Source organism: Notamacropus eugenii, chromosome 1 (genome assembly GCF_028372415.1).
Source record: "Notamacropus eugenii isolate mMacEug1 chromosome 1, mMacEug1.pri_v2, whole genome shotgun sequence".
Taxonomy (NCBI): Eukaryota; Metazoa; Chordata; class Mammalia; order Diprotodontia; family Macropodidae; genus Notamacropus; species Notamacropus eugenii.
The window spans coordinates 179,646,526-179,670,804 of record NC_092872.1 but is presented as its reverse complement, the minus strand read 5'-3'; the positions used below and the strand labels follow the sequence as shown (position 1 = coordinate 179,670,804).

Sequence of the window (24,279 nt, the reverse complement as noted above, 5' to 3'; positions counted from 1 at the left end):
GCACTGTATCCACTGTGTCACCTAGCTGCCCAGTGAGTGGTAGATACACCTTCAGGCTGTCTGGAAAGACCAGATAGAGAGTAAGACAGGGCCTTGTGGGGTTCAGAATGTTAGTACTAGGGGACTTTAGGGCACTAGGAGGCAGGGCTCTAAGCTGGAAGGTGCTTTTGCACTATATCTTCCTACCCCTTTCATTTGACAAAGGAGAAAACCAAGGCTGAGGGAGGAAAAGTGATTTACTCAAGGTCACTCAGTCAGTTAATAGCAGGGTCAGAGCTAAAAACCAGCTTTCTGGACTCCTACTACCAAGGTTCAGTCATCCTACACTGCCTCCCGGAATGATAACTATGCTGTGAAGGCTTGGAGAGGGATTTGGAGGGAGCAGCATTTCAGGAGAGTCCTGTGACTAGAGAGAAGCCTGACTATGCATACATAGGGACTAGGGAGGAGAGGCACTGTGTGTGGACAAGGGCCTGTGTAACATGACTGCTGAGGACCCTATCTGTGTGAAGAGTTGTCTTCAGACTACCCCGAAGTCAAGGATGGGTGACCTAGACCTCCATATCTCTCCGAGAGGTCAGAGGGTGTGACCCAAACTTCACTGTGTTTTGATGTATGTCTTTGCTCGTATGTATCTGAATATATGTGTGAATCACTGTGAGTCTGTGTGTATATGCGTGCATGGAGGTATCTGGGAGTATGTACATGTCTGGGTTTACCCTGTGAAGGTATGTATTCGTACCTGTCCAGGCATTGATTATGGGCCAACTAGGTGCCAGGCAGTAGTTGTGGAGGATACAAAGACAAAAGCAAGGCAGTCCTTGCCCTCAGGGAGTTTATTTTCTAACAGGGTAGACAACATGCAAATATTGAGTTATAAAAAGAGACACAGAAGACAGCTTTAGGGTGACCATGGAGGGAAGGGAGGATGTACACTGGCAGGTGCTGGGGGGAACAGGAAAGGACCCCTGCAGAAGGTGGAACCTGAGCTGAGCCTTGCAGAAAGGATTCCAAGGAGTGACAGTGAAGGAGGCATGCCTGCCAGGAAAGGGGGCAGGGGTGAGCATTGCAGAGGCACAGAGTGGGGGGGTGGGGTGTGAACAGCAGTGAAGTATTCTGAGTAATGTGGTGAGAAAGGTCGAATGAGGCTAGATTGTGAAATATGCTTAGATTTGGTCCTCAAGCTAGTAGAGAGCCCCTGGAGTTAATTCAGGAGGGAGGTACTGGGGGCAGACCTGGGCTTTAGGAAAATCATTTTGGTAGAGGTGTAGAGGGTGGATTGGAGTAGGGGGTGGGGAGAACAATTTGGAGGCTATTACAGTAGCCCAGGTCAGAGGTAAGGGGGGTCTGAACTAAGGCGGTGGCTGTGGGAGTGGGGAAATGGTGGGGTAACTGAAAGGGAGGGGTCAGGGAGCACAAATGGGGCCTGTAAACCTGGGTGACTGGAAGGATGGCCATACCCTCCACAAAAAGAAGTTGTGGGTGAGGGATGAGTTTAAAGGGAAAGAGAATTAGATCTATTTTGGACTCCTGGAGTTTGAGGTGCCCATGGAACATCCAGTTTAAAATGTCCAATAGGCAATTTGGATCTGTACCCTTGGGACTCATCTGCATGGTGATGATAATTAAACCCATGGGAGCTGATGCATTGCCCAAGCGAGAGAGGATGGAGAGAAAAGAGAACAAAGCCCCCGATGGAGCTTTAGGGTGTACCCGGTTTCCTCTGAGTGTGATGTGGCTGGCCATGCAGCCCGGAGCGGAAGGAGGAGCAGGCAGAGGGGTGTCACAAATGCCCAGAAAGGAAAGAGTGTTGAGGAGGGGGAGGCCTCAGATCCCACGGAGAGGTCTAGAAGGGCCAAGACTGAGCAAAGGTCATTAGATCTGGCATTTACACGATCACAGGTGACACTGAGGAGAGCAGCTTTGATGCAGTGATGAGATCAGCAGCCAAGTGGCAGAAGGAGAGAGGAGAGGGCTAGACGTCGTCAGAAAACATTTTCCCTCCCTGGGCCTCATTTTCCTTCATCTGCAGAATAAGAATGTAGGACTAGGTGATCGCCGAAGGCCAGCCAGCTATGGCATTTTGTCATTATGGGTGCCAACGGGTGCATATATTTTTAAGCATGAGCATGTCTGTACGTATGGGCAAACGTGTCCCAGAGTGCGCCTGTGTGAGGAGGGCTCCCAGCCCGAGTCCGGGCAGGGCATGGGTGGATGGTAGGTACTGCCAACGCTGGGCGTAGAAGGACAGGGTGGCCCGCGGGGGGACGCGCGGACGGGCCGAGTGTGTAGGAGTCCGGGGGTGGGGTGGGAAGGAGGGGGCGGGCAGGGGGCTGCCGCCCGGGCTCCTCCTTTCCCGTTGCCAACCGCAGCCCTCGGTTAATTAATTTGCTGGGAACAGCGGGGCCGCGTTTAGCGAAGTTGCTGGAACTTGCAGCCTCCGCCTAATCGGCTCATAAATTGTGGGAAGAGCGATCAGCGGAGGGGGAGAGGGGGAGGGGGCTCCGTCCTTATTTAACTTTATCGCTGAAATTCATCTTTTTAGCCTCCCCCGGAATCGCGCCCCTGCCGGATTTGCCTAATCATGATAAATTCACATTCATTTTCCTCCTTGCACCGGCGCAAGGGAGGGGAGGAGAGGACGGGGAAGGGGGGCGGGGAAGCCCCGTCTACCCCCTCCCCCGCCTCAGCGTCCCCCTCTCCTCCCCTCCAGCCCCGCCCCCCGGGAATGCGGCTGGGATCGACTTCTTAACCCAATTATGAATATTAAACATCGTGTTATATCCTGCACGCTCCAGGCGGGCGCCCCTTCGGAGCTCCTGGGCCCCCAATGCCACTCCCACCCCCCAGTAAGGAGGGATGGGCAGCGCTTGTAATGAGGGCCGGAGCGGCTGGTGAGGCTGGTGATTAAGCCTGCAAGCTAAATGCTCCTTCCTGCTCCTCCGACCCTGCCTGAAGCAGAGCCCCCCAGGGCTCCCCGACACCCCACATTGGGGGGAGAGACTTTGAGGTTGGGAAAGAGGGGCACCTCCCTCTTCCGCCCCAAATCCTGCTTCACCCCCACCCCTGTTCTTTCTCCTGTCCAGGGGTCTCTCGGGGACCCCAGCCTGCCCTGGGACATTCTTTCCTCATGTCTCTCTGGGCCCCTCTGGATTCTCTTTCGTTCTCCCAGGTGCCTGTGGTCTCCGACTGGCAGAAGATGCTTCATCATTTCCTCTTCGTAACCCCGGGGCCGGGGCTACTGGTGCCCTATGCAGTCCTCTATGACCGCCAGGGTTCCCTGCTCTACCTTATGGAGGACCCTGGAGTTCTGAGTAAGGGGAGGAGAGAAAGGAACCTGGAGGCTTGGGGAGGAGGCGAGAGAAGAGCAGGGCAGCCAAGGAGACTGGGGGTGGATGAGAAAAACCTTGGGACCGGGAGATGGAGACTCTAGATTGTAGGCCTAGGCTGCTTTCCTGGGGGAAGAGTCTCTCAGAGCTCCCTGAGGGGAGGAGGAAGAGCTTCTGGGACCATAGCCCCCTTGGGAGAGCCTGATCACACAGCAGCCTCAAGTTTTAGACCCTGATCCTTAGACCTCTCAATACCTCCTACCCCAACCTAGCTCAGAGGCTTTGAAAATATGAGGAGCTGGGTGACACCTGGCCCTGGGGCTAACATAGAACTGGGACTATCACACCAGTGCACCTATCAGACCCTGCACCCTGTGTCTCTTCCTTTACATCCTCCAGCAAGGGACAGAATATTAAGGGAGAAAGTCTAGCAGGATACCCCGAGTATATAAGACTTATGAGACTGAAAAGAGTGAGTCCTGTCTTGGCATCTGCTTGCACAGTTTCTTCTTTCTTTTCAGAGAAGCTATTTCCTTGTTTTTAAAATCACAGTTACAGACCTAGGGGCCATATAGAGAATCTGGTATACAAGCATTGGGATGGGCAGACAGAGAACCAGTGTTCTCTCTGTCTCTGACCAACAGCGTGATCTTATAATAGGACATCAGGTGTTTAACAAATACTTGTCGATCCTTAGAGATTCATACTTTGAAGTTGGCAAACCACAGTATTTCATTTGCTCCTCACAACACATTTGATGTAAACATCACCATATAATAAATGAGGATCACAGGAGGTAGGGAGATTTGTTCCAGGTTCCAGGATTAATAGATGGCAGATCCTGAACTCAAATTTGCCTTCAAACATGCTCTCCCTACTATTTGTACCCTGTCTGGCAGATGAGAAAAACCACTTCGAGTCAGTGACATCCAGGTCTCTTGAGTTAGGCTACTTCCTCCCTTCTGTGGGCTCGAAAAGGGGGTACAGTTTCAGGAAGGGAGTATCTCTGTACAGGTACCTACACTTTGAATGGCTGGACCACCTTGGTGCTTGCCTCTTAAGTCACCTAGACTGGAAATGGGAACAAATGAGGTTTCTCTGCCCAAAGTCAGCTTTCTCTCCTGCACCTCAGCTGTGGGGCGGCCACCAGCAGGTCAGCAACTGGACAAACTCAAATGTCTCCTGGAGATTCTCAGGTTCCTACAATTCTGCCAACAACAAGGCTTACAGCTTGAGGAAGTGGACTCAGGCTTGCTTTATACCCACCAGGTACAACTGGAGTCCTCTCTGCCTTCCCATCTGGAGGCTCTTAGAACCCTGGTTTTGGGGGAGGGGGAGCTGATTGGCCAGGAAGAAGGGGGGATTTGGTAGACCACTGCCTCCCTCTTTCATCCTCACCTTCTGAGCTCGGTTCCTACTCCACTTTCCCCTCCAGGGAATCTGTTTTGACCCCAGTGGACTCAGCAGCAATGAAGGACCTTATGTCTTTAGAAAGACTTTGCGAAATGCCCTCCAGCTGGTGTGGGACACCCCACAGGTACATTTTGGGTCTCTCTCACCTCCCTCCCACTCCAACCCTCATATGAGAGATGCTGTCGTTTTGAGGAGAAGCCTGGCCTTTGCATTGGGGAGATCTAGTGCTAGTGACCTATGCTTAGTTGGAGGACTGTGAGCAAATCAGGCTCTTTATTGTCCCAGGCAACTCTACCACCTCATCATTCCCTCTTCTTAGGGCACTGGTGCGGGGGCAGAAGAGTAGACCCTGATCTCCTAGGGTGAAGGGAAAAGGGTGAGTCCTGGCCTTGGTAGGAGCTACAGACCAACAGAATCCACAAATATGACCTCTTTTTACTGGGTCTGCTCTCCCGGGACAGGAGGACACCACCGCAGCAGAGGCCCTGTTGGAACAGATGTGGAAGTGGCTGGAGGAGGACATCAGGGGCGATGAGGAGCATCTGGATGAGGCCAGGACTCTTTCTCTTGACCCTGGTACCCCATGAATGGAAGCCCTTGCCATGCCTCAGGGAACAGCAGAACACAGCACTTTATAGCAGCAAAGCACTCTGACCTTCTCAAGTCTGAGTTATCTCCCCAGATCTTTCTTCACTGCCCACTTCACAGATGGGGGACACTGAGGTGGGTAGAGGGAGAACAGCTCACTCCAGGTCACCCCAGCTGGCCTGGGGCTACCTCCAATGTGGAACTTAACCATCCTGATTCCAAGCATACCCAGGGACCACCTCCTGTTTTCTTCCTGATCTGCCTTACCAAGGGAGAACTCTGGGTCACTCTCAGGACTTTGCCCAGGGACCTGCTGCCCACGTCTTTACTCTCAAGGGACCCTAGTGCTCACGTGCTGAGCCCCCCAGGCCAGGCTTCCTCATCTCAGGGAGAAGGTCCTGGGCTCTTCACCCCAGTGACTCCCTGCTCCAGGAACTTGGGGCTACACAGCTGGGCTGGGATCTCCCCAACTCCTCACAGAAGTGCCCGTGGAAGACAGTGCACCAGGGTTTTCCCGCAGAGAAGGGAACATCCCTGGGGGCCACCATGGTGCTATTTTTATTTGGAAAATAAATTCCCATGGAAAATACTTCCTCTTCTTACATTTGGATTTATTAAGGAGCCAGAAATTCTGATGGTTCCTCCCACCTTGGGGCCAGGAAGTGTTGGACTGGAAAGTGAGGTCTCTGTGGGCGTAGCTGGAGGGACAAGGACACGAGATGGGACACAGGATCAGGGTGTGGTTTCTTTAAAGCCAGGTATGTTGGTAGCTTCTTCAGGGAGCATCCTTTCCATCCCTTGATTTGGGGAGATCTGGGTTTGGGGACAGGGGAGGGGGCATCTGCATCTCAGGGAAACGCCAGCAGAGGGAACCCAAGGACCAAAGAAGACGCCAGCTTCTGGCTCTGAGCTGAGGTAGTGACTTTCTACTAGAGCTGGGGGTGACTTTCTATTCCTTCTGGCATGAGGGGTGTTTCAGTCCCTAACATCGACTCTGAACTGCAGTAAGGTCCCCTTCTTTTTACTGGAAAAAAGACTCTTAGATGGAGGACCCCAACACAAGGGGAACAATAAAAAATGGGCACAAGAGAGCAGGAACTATAGAGGTTACGAAGGGGAGGACACAATCTTACCTAGACTCCCAGGTTCTTAGCCTCAGTTTCCCCTTTTGTGTCTGAGAGTGCGCTCCCTGTTCCCCACTGCTCAAGGATCAAGGAAGGCTTGACTCCTGGAGTCAGGCCCAGTCACCTGCCCTTTCCTGGGTCTTCAAGATTCCTTTCTGCCCCTTCCTCTCCCTCAGAAAAAAACATGTTTACTGTGGGGACATGTGACATAGGCTAGCTTGTGATGTTCTGTGAGGGGAGAGAGAGAGAGACAGACAGAGAGAGACAAAGAGAGAGAGAGACAGAGACAGAGAAAGAGACAGAGAGAGACAGAGACAGAGAAAGAGACAGAGACAGAGAGAGACAGAGACAGACACAGAGAGAGAGAGGTAGAGAGAGATACAGAGAGAGGAAAGAGAAAAGATGGGGGTGGGGAAGAACTGTGTAGGGCAGCAACAAGGATTTGTCTGGGGTTCCAGTACCTGCTCAGGAAAGGAGGACCCCTACCCCCTCTCTTCTGGGCCAGGCCAGTGGTCTGGGTCAATATCCCTGAAGCTTTCCTGTGCCTGTCACCTTCACTTTCAGCCCCCCACCCCCAGCCCACCCCTCTGCAGGTGATTTATGGCTGGACCAGCCCTGGTGACCTTGGATATGGGATAACTAATGACAGGTCAATAGCACTAGAGAATAGGGGGTGGGCTGGGAGGGGGAACCTGGCTGTTGTCCATTAACCAGGCTGGTTCCAGTAAACCCCCCACCCCACCATCCTCCCTCCCCTGCATTAGTCAGACCCACCAATTGGGGGAGGAGGTACAGATGTCTTCTGTTTCTTCCTCCAGTCTTACCTCAGTCCTTAGCACTGGAGTGGGTAGGGGCTTCTGGCACCAGGAACAGTGGCTCTCAAAGCTGGAAAACTGGAGGGACTTGTGTTCCTGAGGTACGAGGAGGAGGTCAGATTAAATTTAGAATGTTTTGACATATGAGAGTTAGATGTGGGCTGCCCTGAGAGTACGGTAGGTCTCCCCCCTCCCAGCCCCCCAAGTTCTGTAAACCTTAGAGGGCAAACTGGGGCTTGTTTGTAGTCTGGGACTAGACCTAGTCCAGCTAGGACTCCAGTTTGGAGGACAAAGGTTGAATAACCCCTGGGGGGCCTCCTAGTCTATCCCTAACCCTCTTGAGGCCAGGCCTTTGTTCAGACAGGGGTCACAACAGAACCCCTGTCCCTAGAAGGTTAATCCCCCCCCCCCCACACTTCATTTAGACTGGAGTCCAGCCTGAGACTCATTCCAGTGGGATGGGGAGGGGGTGGGGTGGCAAGGGAAACCAAGGGCGGGGCTCTCACACAGACTACTCCTCCCCTTGAACCCTGAACAGGCTTCAGGGATGGGGGTGGGGGAAGACCCCCAAGAAGGCATCCTGGGACTGGGTGTGGGGAGGTCAGCATGTTCCCTGTGTGGGAGTGCGTCTGTGTGTCCGGATATGTGGACTGTTAGACACCCACCCACCCCCTTGCTGGTTTTTGTCTCTTGTCTCTTCTCTGTCTCTCCCCCTCCCTCTCTCAGTCTGTCTCCTTGTCTCCTTGTATGGCCCCCCACTCCCCTCCCCCGCCATCTGTGATTGGCGATGTCGCATCTCCCCCTCCCTCTCCCTTTAGCTGAGCCCGAGTCGATTTGGGGGAGGGGGAGCAGACCATCCATCTCTGGTTATTACAGCCTAATTGGGGGAAGGGGGTGGGCGGAGCGCCGGGCTCGCGGAAGGGGGGCACCTTTCGGGTGGGGACAGAGACTGGGGGGGCGGGCCTCCGGCGGGGGAGACTGGGAGGGGAGCTGGGGGGGCCGGGCCATCCATCTCCGGTTATTACAGCCTAATGGGGCCGCGCGGAGCCCGCACATTTGTCATCAGCCTCGTTCGCTGATAACGGGCATTTGTCATCACTTCCCCCGCGTCCGTGTCCGTGTCCGCGTCCGTGGCACCGCTGACATCCGGGGGGCGGAGTGGGGGTGCTGCAGGAGGGTGTCGGACACACAAAAATCCAGGAAAGGAGGGTCTGCCACACCTCTCTGTCCTCTACCCCAGCCACGCACTCCCTCGGTATCATCATCCGTCACCATTGTATTCCCAACTGCAGGACACGCAGAGTCTCTCTCTCTCTCTCTCTCTCTCTCTCTCTCTCTCTCTCTCTCTCTCTCTCTCTCTCTCTCTCTCTCTCTCTCTCTCTCTCCCCCCCCTCCCTCTCTCTCCTCTTTCCTTCCTTTCCCTCTTCTCTATCTCTGTCTTCCTCTCTCTCTTTCTTCCTCCCTTTCTTCCCCCCTCCTCCTTTCTTCTCTCTCTTCTCTGTCCCTCTCTCTGTCTCTGTCTCTTTCTGTCACACACACACACACACACACACACACACACTCAGAGTGGTAGTAAGATGGAGGTGTCTGTCATGTCCATGTGAGCGCAGGTGACCCAGACTTGTGTGATCAGCATTCACTGAGCCAGCTCCATGTCTAAGTTGGTCACTGGGTGTGTGTGTTTCCCTAAGGCAAAGTGGGACAGTCACATACACAGAGACAGCCACACACAAGGGTTTCGAAGCTCTCTGAGCACAGGGGATGGGCTTTTTGTTTCAGAGAGCTGCAGCAAGAGGGGGGCAAGGGGTTAAGTCTGGGATAAGAGGGCATCCTCACCTCTTCTCAGCCACAATTGGAGGAGTCTTCGGGTCAAGGCCCAGGGGGTCTAGGCCTGTAGAGGTCAAGGTTACATGTCCCTGTGGGGAAGCAGAAGGAGCACCTGCTGGGTCCTGCCTTTCTTGCCATGTGATGGAGGCAAGTTGCAGTCTCTCAGGTCCCCTTCTGTAGGGCCAGCAGACAACAGCATGTCGTACAGCAGGAAAGGTTTAGGCAAGATGACAAGAAAGACTTCCTCTCAGGGAGAGGAGGAGGATAAAGAAAAAGGGCCAGCTCCCTTTAAGGATATCCATAGTGATGACCCATCAAAGTCCTTTGGGTGGAGGTCCCATTTTCCGAGCAGAGACAGTGGTACTGGCTGGTAGGCCTTCCAGATGAGGCTTTGGGACTGTGCTTTCTGGCCTCCCCCCATCTATGCTCCTTTCCCCAATACCCCTAAAATTCCAATTCATACCGTATCCTTTAAGTCTCAGTGTCTTCTCTATCTCCAGTCCCCCCAGTCTTGCCTTCCGAGATAGAGGATGTGATGCGAGTGTCCTCCCATGGGAATGGGGTTAAGAAGTGGGTAGGGTACCTGGCAGGAGAGGACAGAGGTAGGGGCTGAGGGGGTGGGCAGGGAGCTAGGGAGGGTCCCTGGCGGGAGGGGAGTTGGCTCGGGTTGCTTGTTCCTTGTAAATGAAGACCATAATTAACATTAAATTAAGGTAATACAAATGAAGAGAACACAGAGCCTGACAAGACGAGCGTTTGGGGAGGCAGTGGGGAGACGTGATTCATATTTTTAATTTACTGTGTGGATGGGCCGGGTGGCTGGGGATCGGGCGGGGGGTGGCAAGAATGGAGGGGGTGTTGGGCCGTGCCGTGCACAGCTCTGTACCAGGGGCTCTGAGCACACAGTGACTATTAAACTCAACTGTCCATATAATGGGACAGGCTCAACACGACGCCAGGGCCGCTGGGAGCTGCCTGCCCAGGCCAGGCTGTAAATCCTGCCGAGGATGCAGCCCAGGCCAGGCCCAGAGTCCACAACTATGGCAGAACCTTTCCAAAGAAGCCAGTGTCCAAGGCCCAGGTCTTAGAATCCAGGAGTTGGCACTGGGCAAGGAGCCAGGGTTATGCATCCCTCAGCAGGTGCTACCAGGCCTGGGTCAGAGACCCTGGACTCAAAATTTGGGCTGAAAACCCTACTGATGATAACCCTGACTTGGGCAAGGTTCCAGGGCATGCTATCCCCTGAAAGATCTCAGTGTGGGGAGAGGGTGAGAAGAGCTGAGTATCTGGGATAATGGTGGTAGGAAACCTGGCTCCTTCCTCCAGATGGGATAGACAAGGTGAGGAGGAAAGATGTCTCAGACCTGGCCAGAGGGTCATCTCCCCTGTGCTTCACCACCTGAATTCAGAGACGACTAGGGAGATGAGCATCAACTTTGGGAGGCTAGAATTTGAGCTTTAGGATCTAGACACAGGCAGTGATGGGGAGTGATGGGCCCCATACTCCCATCCTAACACAAACATACACACACACACACACACACACACACACACATCCCAATCAGTCACAGAGGCTGTTCATGCTAAATCCCAAAGACCTAGAAGAGAAGCCCATTCCTCCTATAAGAGTTGTTGCACAGGATCTAGCCCTGCTTTCCCCCTGAGGATCCCCAAACCCCTAGAACAAAGCTCCCTAGAATGAGGATTCAAGTCCTCCCCCATGTTCCAGGCACATTTTGAGAGGCCAGTATCGATCAATAATGGACAGGGGAAAGGTAAGGGTGGGAGGGAGCTATGCTGAAGTCTAGTAGTATTAGGAATATTGTAACCCCATCACCATCATCTCCTGGGGCTCCCCTGGGAGGGGTAGGGGGCACCCAACCTTTAACCCCTTTGGAATTGGCCTTTGAGGAGAGAAAAGACTGAAGGCTTGGATGGGCAGAGGCTTGGAGTGATTCCTGCATTCCTGGGATGTGTAATTTAGGTTTTGATATTACAAAAGTCTCGCTGCTCTGACACAGCAGGCGCCTGGCGCCTCATTAATAAAGGATAAACTCGGAGTCTATTTACAGGCACTTTTTGGGGTTATTTACTCTCCAATATACATATGTAATGTGGCGCATACTTACCGCATGCTTTCCGCTGGCACAGGCGAGGCTAGTACTGCCTGGATAGAGAGGCAGAAGCGGTGTCAGAATTTCAGAGCTGAGATTTTCTCTCTGTCACTTTCTTCCTTCTCCCCCCTCAACACATCTCCTTCTCTATCCCCCTACGGAGTAACTTCTGCCTCCACAACATCCTTTGCCTTCATTCTTTCCTCTTCCTTCCTAGTGATCAGGCCTTCGTAGTCACTCACCTGCTCTATTGATAGCTTCCTCTCTGGTCTCCCTACCTCCAGCCTCTTCTCTTTTATGAGTTATCTTCAAGTCACTCTCCATTCGTCCTTCCTGCGGTGAAACAATGAACACGGCCTCTCTTCTACTAAAAATCTTCAGTACCTCCCTACTGTCAACATGATAAAAAGAAAACTCAGCCTGGCACTCAACGTCCTCCAAAATCTGGCCTTGACCTTCCTTTGCCAGCATTCCTTCATTCCAGTCAGATTTAGGTGCTCATTGCCTCCATGACTGGAATGGACCTCCGCCACCACCCCTCTTTCTCTGTTAAACCTGGTTAAAATCCTGCCCTAGGAAAAAGCACTGATCCTTGAATTCAAATCAACATGACCTTGGACAAGGAATTTAACCTCCTCTGTAGGGCCTTAGTTTCCTCATTGATAAAATGAAGGAGTTGTGCTCGATCAATCAGCGATCTTACCTGCTATATAGATGTCAGTCATTATGATTCTCCCTAGCTGACAGTGATTTCACTCATCTTTTTTCTTAGAACTACATTTCATCTAGACTTCTTTGCAATATCCACATTCTCTCTTTCTCCCTTTTATGGAAACTTATGTTTCCTGTTGTTTGGTCTTTTTCAACCATATTCTACACTCCAAGACCTTATTTGGTATTTTCTTGCCAGAGATACTAGAATGGTTTTCCATTTCCTTCTCCAACTCATTTGACAGATGAGGAAACCTTGGCAAACAGGGTGAAGTGACTTGCCTAGGGTCACACAGCTAGTAAGTGTCTGAGACCAGATTTGAACTTGGGAAGAGTTTTCCTAACTTCAGGCCTGGAGTTCTATCCACCGTGGTACCTGTACCTACCTAGGGGTATGTTTTTCAAAGGACCTCCTTTGCATTTGGGACTTCCAAGTGGATTCATTGTCTGCTCTTCCTTGTTTCTTAGTTCCTAGGCTCATTGTCTAGAACTGGAGAGGACCCCAGCAGCCATCTGGGGTAACTCTTTCACAGCAGCAGTCTTTCCTAAGGCCCTGCCAGGTTGACTGGGTATGCTTGCTAAAGCCCTACCACAAATGAGTTAGGTTGATTCTTCTCCTTAAAAAGAAAAGGAATGAAATCCTTAAGCCAATCAAGTTTCTCCTTGAAACTGGCTCAGGCCCTTGAAGTGGCTTTTTGTTTGTCTCACGGAATCACGTGGTCATATATAAGGCTGTGCCCAGTGTCCTCACGGAGTGTCTTTCTGCTATGGCTAAGTTGTTATTGTTCATTTTTCCTTTTCCAAGAGGACCAGTGACAACACAGTGTGATATCTTAACTTGTGGGTGAATTGGATTTCAGCAAGGCAGAGTTGCTCAGTCATCCTCCTCACTCTTCCACAGTCATCAAAGTGCAGTGGCAGGATAAAAGTCAAGATGACTGCCCACAGCCTAGCATGCAGTGAATGACCTTGGCAACTTTGATGTCTGACCAAACTTAGAGGGCTCCACTATCACCTGCTTCAGTCACCTTCATGGCCGTTGAAACAAATTGTTCTCATAGGCTCATTCTGAGGTGGGGAAGTCTTCACATGCCTGGGGTGGACACCCTTCTAACTCACTGACAGTTTTGTGGCCTGTCAGTTACCCTCAACCTGGTTTAGCCTGTCTGCCAAGATGGTTTACTGGGGTGTGGCTGCTGCACATGCTGTAGCTTCTTGGAGCCACAGGTGAGACACCAAAGGTGGATGAGTTCAGCAAGTCCTCCCACCAGACATGTTTGTCTTCCTTGAACATCCATACACCTATAGCTAAGTAAGCTGTCTCCTTTGATTAACTGGGAAATGTCCTATGAGTGTCTCATTTCATTCCAATATTGGACCTAAACTACCAGGGGACCAGCCTTTGTTGGGCACAGACCACAACAGTTCTGCATGCCTCCAAAGAAGGGAGGGAGGTACTTTCTCATACCTCTTCTTGGTTATGATTTCACAACTTCCAGTTTTGCGATTATTCTTTTTCTATTTAAACTGTAGTCATTGGGTATATAATCTTCCTGGACATTGCTTACTTCACTTTGAATCAATACATATATTTCTTCCCATGCTTCTTGAAAGACCAGTCCCCAGACTGTAGCATTTAAGGGGTGTGTTTCTCTTTAAAGGCTGTCTTGCCAGTAACCTGGATGAAGAGGTTGTAGACAAGTGCTCCTGCTATTCTAGGTCAACACCCTCCTCACCTGTGAAATATTTGAAGAATATTTCTTTTTTATCAAGAAATTTGATGGGAAGATGTCCCTTACAAAGCAGATTCTCCTTTCCTGGGGTTGGCTCACTTTTGCCACAAGGACTTATTTCCACTACATCTAGGTGGGTGGGGTATACAAATAAATCAGCATATGCACATATATGTCACACGTTAACAACACATGTATACACACATATGTGTACACAACATGTACACATGTACACAACATGTACACATGTACAAGTATATATAGCTCATAAACACATATAATGTACGTTACTGCTCTCTGCTCATGGGCTATCTTGCTTATTCAGAGGTGTGTTCAAGAGCCAATTGCTAAATTTACTCTTTATCGATAGGCAAACACTACAACTCAGGACCAGATTTAATGTTTTGTTGACTGTGTAGACTTAAGAAAATGATAAAGAAAGTGTTAATAGTTCAGATTAAATTTGTGTGTTGTGCCTACATTCCCCTCCCCCTCAAACCTGATTTATGGAAATCCCTCTTTATGGAAACTTGCACTTGCCTAGAAGTGTGATTTCAGTGAGTCTCTCTCCTTTGCATTTTGGACTTCCAATTCAATTCAATAAATCTTTAAGTGCCTACTGTGTGCCAGGCACTCTGTTAAGAACCAGAGATACAAATAAGAAAAAGAGAAAGGTCTCAGAAAGGGGTTAGAAATTATTCTTTCTGTACTCTAGCCTCAGCCTCATTGAAATGACAATGTATCTTCTGTCCCTTTAGAGACACAAAATTCTTTCCAGAGCTTTACCTGTGCCAGTATTAATCACACCAGAAGACAATTTAGTGACTGCCAAATTTTCTTTAACATAAAGGGGGAGGAGTTAAAATGTTACAATGAAAGGACAGTGAACAGTGGAGGGAACAATTTGTTTGGTGAAGAGGAGACTGACAGTATGAGCCAAGGCTCAATCAGCTTCTTGCAAAGGAAAAATGTTTTGTCCAACAACTTGATGAAGATCTGAGTTTTAACATAATCCCTCTTTAAAAAGCAAGAGAGGAAATGCTGACTGCTCTATGAATCACCACGTATACCCACTGCTTCAGGTGTTTTATATTTGTTTGTGTTTGTTTTTACCAGGACTATTTGCATCATCTACATCTGAAGCTCATTGAGTTGAGGGGGAAGAGTCAGCAGAGTTGGGCAACCAGAAATTGGGCGACCTATTTGACCCTGTCAATGCTTCCTCCCACGTAGTGAGTAACCAGTATGACTGTTAGTTACAGCTTTTGGTTTCTCTCTCTCAGGGGATTTCAAGACACAGTTTCAGAAAGTTGAGTTCCAAACATGTCTTCAACTGATGAATTCTGGGCTATCAAGAGAGACTGAATGAGTCTTTTATCCCACTTATAGGGCTCTCTGGGCAGGGAAACCAGACTGATAGCTGTATTCATCATTTCTTATGAAGTGATATTCCATTACATTCATGAACCACAACTTGTTCATCCATTCTCAAATTAATGGGCATCTTTTTCTTCTTCCAGATCTTTGCTACTACAAAAAGTGCTGTGTTTTGGTGTACATGGGGCCTTTCTTCTTATCAATGAAATCCTTGGGGTATTGAACAGGAATTCTTTATATTGGAACAGAAATTTGTCATTTTGTGAATTCCTCAATTCTGCTTACTTCTATTCAATCTGACAAACATTAAGCTACGACTGTGTGCATGGCACTGTGGGTGTATAATCAGAGAAGAAACAGTCTTGACTAAGGCTTACATGCTACCTACTAGGTCAGAGATTCTTAACCCTTTCTCTCTTTTTTTGGTATCACAGACCCCTTTGGAAGTCTCATGAAACCTAAGGACAATAATGTTGGTCAGTCAGTCAACAAGCCTTTCTTTAAAATTCTATTTTATTTTCAGTTCCAAAGCTTTCCCTCCCTCTCCCCTTGTCCCATACATTGAGAAGAAGGCAATAAAAATAAAGCCTATTTATTACAAATATATGTTGTCATGCAAATCAAATCCCTGCCTTGTTGGAAAAGAGAGAATGAGAAAGAGGAAGTAAGGAAAGAAGGAAGGAAATGGGCTTCAGTCTGTACTGTGCTGTGTGGAGGTGGATAGCATGTGTTCTCACATCAAGAAGCATTTATGACATTTCAGATGCTAGACTAGGCTCTGGATACCACAGAGGAGCTTATGTTCAAATGAGGGAAGATGACTTATAACAGATGGAGGGTGGCGGGGGAAAAAGTACTCATAGAAGTGTGGTAGACAAAGTCCAAAGAGTTTGGAGTGAAGCCTGGAGAAGAATAGAGTAATTTAAAGGCTAAGGGCGGCTAAGTGGTTCAGTGGATGGAGGGCAGGGCCATGAGTTCAAAACCATCTCAGACACTTACTAGCAGTGTGACCCCGGGCAAATGACTTTACCCTGTTTGCCTCAGTTTCCTCATCTGTAAAATGAGCTAAAGAAACTGAAAACCGTAAATGGGGTCATGAAGAGTCAGACATGACTGAACAACAACAAAATTAAAGAGTGGTCTAGAATGGAGGTTTAGGAATTGTAAGGGGTTTGGAACTCTTCGGTTATCAGGGTCATGGTGTCCTCAGGAGAAATCTCTTGGGACGTCATGTCTTGCAAGACTTATGTGATGGACCACCCGTAAGCAATAACCAACCTTCAGCAATTAGGTTGAGCAAGAGCAGCAACAGCCAAGCACATAAGCTCAGCACACAGTGTATACGAGCTTCTTGCATGCATGGAAGTAGAATGCCTATATATTCTCTGAGCTAGCTGAGAATAAACGGAGTGCATACCATCCTTGCTCCTGCCTCATTCATTCGTGCCCAGAAGAAAGATCTCATGCAGGCATAGATCTTTGGGGGACTCAACCAGGAATGAAGCAGCTAATCAGAGGAAGGCACCCAGAGCCTTGAAATCTATCCACCGACCTGGAGCCAAAGTTCATAACCTTTGTATTAGGGGATACAAGCTTAGACCTTAGTTTCTGGGAGGGAGGGAGGGAAGGGGGAGGGGGGAGAGAGAGAGAGAGAGAGAGAGAGAGAGAGAGAGAGAGAGAGAGAGAGAGAGAGGTAATAAGTGGAGGGGAGGGGAAAGCTTCATGGAAGGGGTCACATATAAGCTAAGTCTTGAAGGATTCTGAGAGTCAGAGCTGAGGTGGCAGTGTTCATGCCAGGGGAAGTATTATGTGAATGCATGGAGGAGTGTCCAGTTCAATTCAAAGCCCTATGGCTACAAAGACAGAAATGAAACAGTTCTTGTCCTCAAGGCAATGGCTGAAAAAAGAGTAAAGGGAGGAAGAAAGAAGGGAAATAAGCATTTCTTAAGTACCTACTATATGCCAGATACTGTGCTAAGTACTTTACAAATATCTCATTTGATTCTCACAACCGCCCTGGGAAGTAGGTGTTATTACTATTCCCATTTTACAGTTGAGGAAACCAAGGCAGACTTGCCCAGGGTCACACAGCTTGAAAGTGAGGATAGATTTGAACTCATGTCTTCCTGACTCCAGGACCAGGTCTTTATCCATGCCTTTTAGCTACCCTCAGAAGGGATGTTGAGGTAGAATCCACAGGATTTGGCAATGGATTGGATAAGGAGGGTGAAGGAAGAAGGAAGAGTCTAAGCTGACTTGGAGATTATGAATTTAGGAGACTGGGAAGATGGTGTTGCCCTGGAAGGAAATAGGGACAATGAGAGGATGTTTAGTTGAGAATATAGTGGTTCTTTTTGGTAGCCATGTTGAGTTTGAGATGTCAACATGCTAGCACAGTATTGGTGATATGGGACCAGAGTTCTGGCAAGATATTTAGGTTGAATTTATTGCTTCGTGAGTCATCTTTGTAGAGATGATAATTGAGCCTATGGGCGTGGGTGAGACCACACAAAAAAACTTCGTTCTATTAAAACCCTTCAGATACTTAAGACTATGATCATATATCCCATCAGTTTCTCTCTTCTGCAGGATAAATGTCCCCAATTCTGAAAAGCTAATCTTCATATGGCACAGTTATCTAAACAGCTCCAGCTTGTCTCTCTTAAATTGAGGTTCCTGGAATTGTTCTGGCCTGTTCGGTGCAGACCCCGGCCTTCCTTCAAAGCATAGGTCCCACCTCCTCCAGGAAATTCCCCTGACTTTTTTTCCTCCACCTTCAGCTAATACTTTTTTTCTTCCTCTGACCATCCTGCCCAAACTAAGGCTGGAAACTATTAGTAAATTTTCTCTGCTCATTCAATACTGTCACTATTTGTTTACTATGTGAAGGGTACTGAGCTGGGACTGGGAATGCAGAGGCAAGGTGGGGGCAGTCCCAGCCAGTAGAGTGCTTACAGGGTAGTAGAGCTTTGAGCATTGTATTTAGTTCTAGTTCTTTTGCCTTTTTGTGTGTTCTTATTTATATTATAATAGTAATTGAATATGTTCTGTTTTTACTTGCCTTCATTAGTTCAGACAAGTTTCACGGTTTCTATGGTTTCCTTACGTTTGTAATTTCTTAAGGTGTAATAATTCTTCATTACACTCATGGAGCATTAATTGTTACCCAGTTGGCCATCACCTACTTGGCCTTTCAGTATCCTCCTCTCCCCTCCCCCCCCACGCCCCACTATTAATATAATCTTGATATATATGGTACCTTTCTTTTGCCTTTGATTCTTTTGAGAGTGATACCCAGGAGTGAGTCCACTCTTAATTTCTTTTCTTCTGTCCTCCACTCACCAATTCTTCCAAGTCATGTTGGCCTCCCTTCCCTCCCAGTACATTAACCTGGATCTTCTATCCCTTTGCCACCTTTTCCTTCCTGGATAGAATGAATACTAGAAGTGGGCAAAGACTGAAAAGAGTATACATTGGGGAAGGAGGAGTAAGGAAGGTCTTTCCTGGTTGTAGACTTCATTGTCTATTTTTTTTCCTGTCTCCTATTCTATCTAAGTGATAAAATCTCATGACTTCCTTTAGTTTGGGATAGAGATGTGGACCACACAGTAACAGAATTAGGTGTACTTGGAATGGTTTGATTGACAGAATACAAAGAGTAGTAATTAGTGGGCCAATATTAATTTGGAAGAGTGGCTCTGGTAAGTACCTGGAGGATCTGTCCTTGATCCTGTGCTGCTCAACATTTTCAATCAGTAATAATGCTATCACATTTATATAGTGTTACAAAGTTTTCAAAGTGCTTTCCTTATAATTACTATAATATAATAACAACCTTTTCAAATTTGTAGATTACATAAAGCTAGGATAGATGGCTAGCATGTTGGATGGCAAAGTCAGGCCTGAAAAATATTTCAAGACTAGAACTAGAATGTGGCTATGAGAGGGTTCCCATGTGTAGGGAAGGCTGAAGCTTCCTCATTAGTGCTTGGCTCAGGTAGATTCCAAGAAGTTTGGAGCTGAGGCTGCTCTCATGGCAGGGAGCCAGAGATCAGTTCAGAACTTGCCTATCTGACCACGTGTCTGTTCCATCTGTCCAATCATTTGATAGCTCTTGGGAGAGGATTAATGTTGTGGGGGGGGAGGTCCAGTTTCTGCTCCAAATCCAGAGGGGTTTGTCAGGCCCTGAGATCTGCCCCAAGTGTAAGCTGTTACATGAAGACATCTGGTGTATAATGTAGGATTGACAGGTCTCTTTGCAGGGCAGGGGGGCCAGGCATCAGATGCTAACCAGCTCCCAGCCCCACACTCTCATAGCATCCTTGGCTCCAAGTTCTACTTGCTTCCTTCCCTTCACCTCCCCAGACATCAGAGTCCAGTCCAATGACAGAATAACTGAATCACCAGATTTTAGAGTTGAGAGGGATCTCAGTGACCATTTGATCCAACCTATACTCCCCAAAGTACATGATATTCCTCAGTACGGTAAGCCCTGCAATCAGTCACTGAGCCCCAGGATTCACTTCCAGTGAATTAGAACCTACAGCTGGCTTCCTGAGGCAATCTTATTCCTTTTTGGGATGGTGTTAACTGATAGTTTCTCCTGACATCAAGCCTAAATTTGTGTCATTGGAACTGTCCCTTATTCCTTCCAATTTCATTTTTCTGGTCAAACAAAGCCAGCCATCTCTCTTCCACACAATAGCTCTTCAAATATTTGAAGATAGCTGACGTGTTCTCTGCTGCTACCCCCACCAGGCTAAATATCTCCAATTCCTTCAATTAGTCCTCATGGCATGGACTTAAGTCTTTCACCATTTTGGTTATTCTGTTTCAGACCATGGTGCTGAACACAATAATCCAAATGTGGTCTGATGAGGGCAGAGTACAGGGCCATTGCCTTCTTATTCCCAGAAGCTATGTATTCCTTAAAGCTGTTGAAGTCTCATTAGCTTCTTCTGTCTGCCATATCAGTCTGTTGATTTATGTTGAGAGTTCAATGGACTTAAACCCCAAAGATCTTTTTCCAAATTGAGTCTAATCACACCTTCCCTATTTTATATTGGTGAAACAATTTTTGGAACTCAAGTATAAGACTTGATATTTATTCCTATATTAAATTCCATTTTGTTAGAATTAGTATAATATTCTAGCCATATGCAGTTCTTTTTTGGATTTTGACTGTCATCCATTGTAAGCTATCCCTCTAGCTTAGTATCATTTGCAAATCTGATAAGTATGCCAGCTTTGCCTTTATCCAAGTCATTGATAAAAAGTGTAGATGGCATTCCCCTGTTCTACCAATTTAGTACCTTGTCAAAGACAGGAGACCTGGGAAAGATCTTAATTTAGAAAGGTCAAGGTTATTCATTGCATCCTGGGCTATTGCTAGTCATCTTGACTTTTGTCTTGCCACTGGACTTTGATTACTTTGGAGAAGAGAGTGAGGCTGATGACCTTGGGCAGCTCTGCCTCACTTAAATCCAGTTCACAGGGAAGCCAAGACATCACTCCCATCATGTTATTGGTCCTTTTCAGAAATGATAAACAAGATTAGTCTGACATTTCATGTTTTGTAAAAAATTTTGTTTTAGGGGTGGAGCCAAGATGGTGGACTAGAAAGACACACCTACGCAAGTTCCTCCCCACAGCCCATAAAATACCTGTAGAGAGGGACTCTCAACAAATTTTGGAGCAGCAGAAGTGGAGAAGATTTCCAGCCCACAGTGACCTGAAAGGCCCATGGGAACGTCGGTTGCATTGGGCGCAGAGCTGAACGCAGAGCCCAGCCCAGCCTTGGCCAAGCGGCACAACTCCACAAGACTCTGGGAGGAGGACACCTCGGGGGCGAAATCTCCAGTTGCAATAGTGGGTCCTCAGATCTCTCAGCCCACAGGTGCCAAAGATCAGTGACGGGATTTTATCAGCTGCCCAGGGAGGGAGAAGGGCCTTCCCATAGCTCTGGCAGCAGGCAGCAGCCACAGAGGGTGCACAGCAGCCCATACAGACTACTCGTTGGTGGAGTGTAAAAACCTCTGGGGGCATTGAAAAGCTGAGTCTTACCCCAGCCCTGGGTGGAGGCCCTGGGAGAGCTGGTCTTTGTCTCACACTGAATGGCGGCCCTGCCCATCCAGCTTATCTGAAAATCAGCCCCCAGTGCTGACTTTATCAGAACTGGAGGCCAAGTGGCTATGGAGAGGTATCTGCTAAGATTCTGGGCACAAAAATCCCTCTCTGCATCCAGACCAGTACATGCTTGATTGTGCCACCTTGGAGGAATTGAGATCTCACATATTCCCAGAGTATACCCTACTCTTGACAAAGGACCCAAAAGTTAAGTAACTGCTTGGGAAAATGCCCAAAAAAGGGAAAAAAAATAAGACCATAGAAGGTTATTTTCCTGGTGAACAGATATCTCCTCCCATCCTTTCAGATGAGGAAGAACAATGCTTACCATCAGGGAAAGACATAGAAGTCAAGGCTTCTGTACCCCAAACATCCAAAAGAAATATTCAATGGGCTTAGGCCATGAAAGAGCTCAAAAAGTATCTTGTCAAAAAGTAACTTGTATCAAGTTAGAGAGGTGGAGGAAAAACTGGGAAGAGAAATGAGAGAGATGCAAGAAAAGCATGAAAAGCAGGTCAACACCTTGCTAAAGGAGACCCAAAAAAATGCTGAAGAAAATAACACCTTGAAAAATAGGCTAACTCAATTGGCAAAAGAGGTTCAAAAAGCCAGTGAGGAGAAGAATGCTTTAAAAAACAGAATTAGCCAAATGGAAAAGGAGGTCCAAAAGCTCACTGAAGAAAATAATTCTTTAAAAGTTAGAATGGAACAGATGGAGACTAATGACTTTATGAGAAACCAAGAAATCACAAAACAAAACCAAAAGAATGAAAAAATAGAAGATAAGGTGAAATATCTCATTGGAAAAACAACTGACCTGGAAAATAGATCCAGGAGAGACAATTTAAAAATTATGGGACTACCTGAAAGCCATGATCAAAAAAAGAGCCTAGACATCATCTTTCATGAAATTATCAAGGAAAACTGCCCTGAGATTCTAGAACCAGAGGGCAAAATAAGTATTCAAGGAATCCACCGATCACTGCCTGAAAGAGATCCAAAAAGAGAAACTCCTAGGAACACTGTGGCCAAATTCCAGAGTTCCCTGGTCAAGGAGAAAATATTGCAAGCAGCTAGAAAGAAACAATTCAAGTATTGTGGGAATACAATCAGGATAACAGAAGATCTAGTGGCTTCTACATTAAGGGATCGAAGGGCGTGGCATATCATATTCCAGAAGTCAAAGGAACTAGGACTAAAACCAAGAATCACCTTACCCAGCAAAACTGAGTATAATACTTCAGGGGAAAAAATGGTCTTTCATAAAATCAAGGACTTTCAAGCATTCTTGATGAAAAGACCAGAGCTGAAAAGAAAACTTGACCTTCAAACACAAGAATGAAGAGAAGCATGAAAAGGTAAACAGCAAAGAGAAATCATAAGGGACTTACTAAAGTTGAACTGTTTACATTCCTACATGGAAAGACAATATTTGTAACTCTTGAAACTTTTCAGTATCTGGGTAGTTGGTGGGATTACACACACACAACACAGAGCACAGAATGAATTGAATAGGATGGGATCATATCTTAAAAAAGTGAAAATAAGCGGTTAGAGGGAAATATATTGGGAGGAGAAAGGAAGAAATGGAATGGAGCAAATTATCTCTCATAAAAGAGGCAAACAAAAGACTCTTCAGTGGAGGGGAAAAGAGGGGAAGTGAGAGAAAAACATGAAGCTTACCCTCCTCACATTTGACTAAAGGAAGGAATAAAATGCACACTCATTTTGGTATGAAAACCTATCTTACAATACAGGAAAGTGGGGGAGAAGGGGATAAGCAGGGTGGGGGGGGGGAGGATGGAAGGGAGGCCAGCGGGAGGAGGGAGCAATTTGAAGTCAACACTCTTGGGGAGGGATGGGATCCAAAGAGAGAACAGAAGCATTGGGGGCAGGATAGGATGGAGGGAAATATAGTTAGTTTTACACAACATGACTATTATGGAAGTCATTTGCAAAACTACACAGATATGGCCTATGTTGAATTGCTTGCTTCCCAAAGGGAATAAGTGGGGAGGGAGGGATGAAGAGAAGTTGGAAGGCAAAGTTTTAGGAACAACTGTCAAGTATTGTTCTTACTACTAGGAAATAAGAAATATAGGTAATGGGGTACAGAAAGTTACCTGGCCCTACAGGACAAAAGAGTAGATGGGGACAAGGGAAGGGAGGGATGTTAGAAGAGAGGGCAGATCGGTGAAAGGGGCAATTAGAATGCTTGGCATTTTGGGGGCAGAGGAGGGGAGAAATGGGGAGGAAATTTGGAACCCAAAATTTTGTGAAAATGAATGTTAAAAGTTAAATAAATAAATTTTAAAAAATTTTGTTTTAATCAACAAAAATCTGCTTCTCCTCCTTTCTATTCCTCCCTCCAACTAAGAAAACGAAATACTCAAGCAAAACAAAATTTTACATGGGCCATGTCCAGAAAAAAAATCTCATTTTATACTCAGAGTCCTTTGCCTCTCTATCAGGAGGTGGGTAACATGTTTCATCATTAGTCATTGTTCCCAATTCTTTCAAAGTTGTTTGTCTTTACAATATTATTTTTGTATAAATGTTTTTCCGGTTCTGCTCATTCCCTCTGTATCAATTTATAAAGTCTTCCCAGGTTACTCAGAAACCATCTCTTCTTAAAGCACAACAGTATTCAATCACATTTATATACCACATTTGTTTGGCCACCTTGATGAATACTGCCTCAGATTCCTATTCTTTGTCACCGCAAAAAGAACTATAAATATTTTTGTACATTCTTTAGCATATTCTTTTGCTTGAGACTAACCTTTCCTTTAATCTAACTTTCCTCTAATTCTTCCTTCTCCCTATTCCCTCAGATTTACCTGCTGAGTGAAACATATTTCTGTACTCAACTGCATATGCCTGTGCATTCTCTCCTTTGACCAGTTCAGATGAGAGTAGGATTTCAGAGCCAGGCACTCCCCTTGAAACCCTCTTCCTAGTTTGCATAGACTTCTACTTGCATACCCTGATTGTGTGAAGTAATTTTCCCTAATCTTCCTTTTTCTTCCCCTCTAGTATATTCCTCTTACCCTTTTTTTCCATTCTTATTTTAATATCATTAAGACATAACAGAATCAACCCCAGGCTCTCTGTCTAATTAG

At 47.3% G+C, this 24,279-nt stretch overlaps 1 protein-coding gene and 1 long non-coding RNA gene across 8 annotated transcripts in view; one reads left to right on the top strand and one right to left on the bottom strand.

Annotated features, from left to right (window-relative positions):
* LOC140511344 (uncharacterized) overlaps nucleotides 1–22,917 on the top strand; it is a 32,505-nt gene extending 9,588 nt beyond the window's left edge. For 3 of the 6 annotated variants that reach the window (XM_072620419.1, XM_072620405.1, XM_072620432.1), the window contains 4 exons: nucleotides 3,173–3,314; nucleotides 4,462–4,598; nucleotides 4,765–4,866; nucleotides 5,204–5,919. In XM_072620419.1, coding sequence (XP_072476520.1) covers nucleotides 3,173–3,314; nucleotides 4,462–4,598; nucleotides 4,765–4,866; nucleotides 5,204–5,329 — 507 coding nt within the window. In that variant the 3' untranslated portion in view covers nucleotides 5,330–5,919. The other 3 variants (XM_072620412.1, XM_072620425.1, XM_072620426.1) reach the window with 3 other exon arrangements.
* Nucleotides 5,921–8,306, bottom strand: LOC140511495 (uncharacterized). 2 transcript variants are annotated; one of them, XR_011969573.1, is made up of 4 exons: nucleotides 8,199–8,306; nucleotides 7,279–7,365; nucleotides 6,464–6,645; nucleotides 5,921–6,028 (listed from the first exon to the last, which is right to left on the bottom strand). It is a non-coding gene; the product is annotated as an uncharacterized lncRNA (long non-coding RNA). The 2 variants fall into 2 exon arrangements; XR_011969571.1 differs by having other exon boundaries at nucleotides 6,464–6,625; nucleotides 8,199–8,305.
* Nucleotides 22,918–24,279: the final 1,362 nt, after the last annotated feature.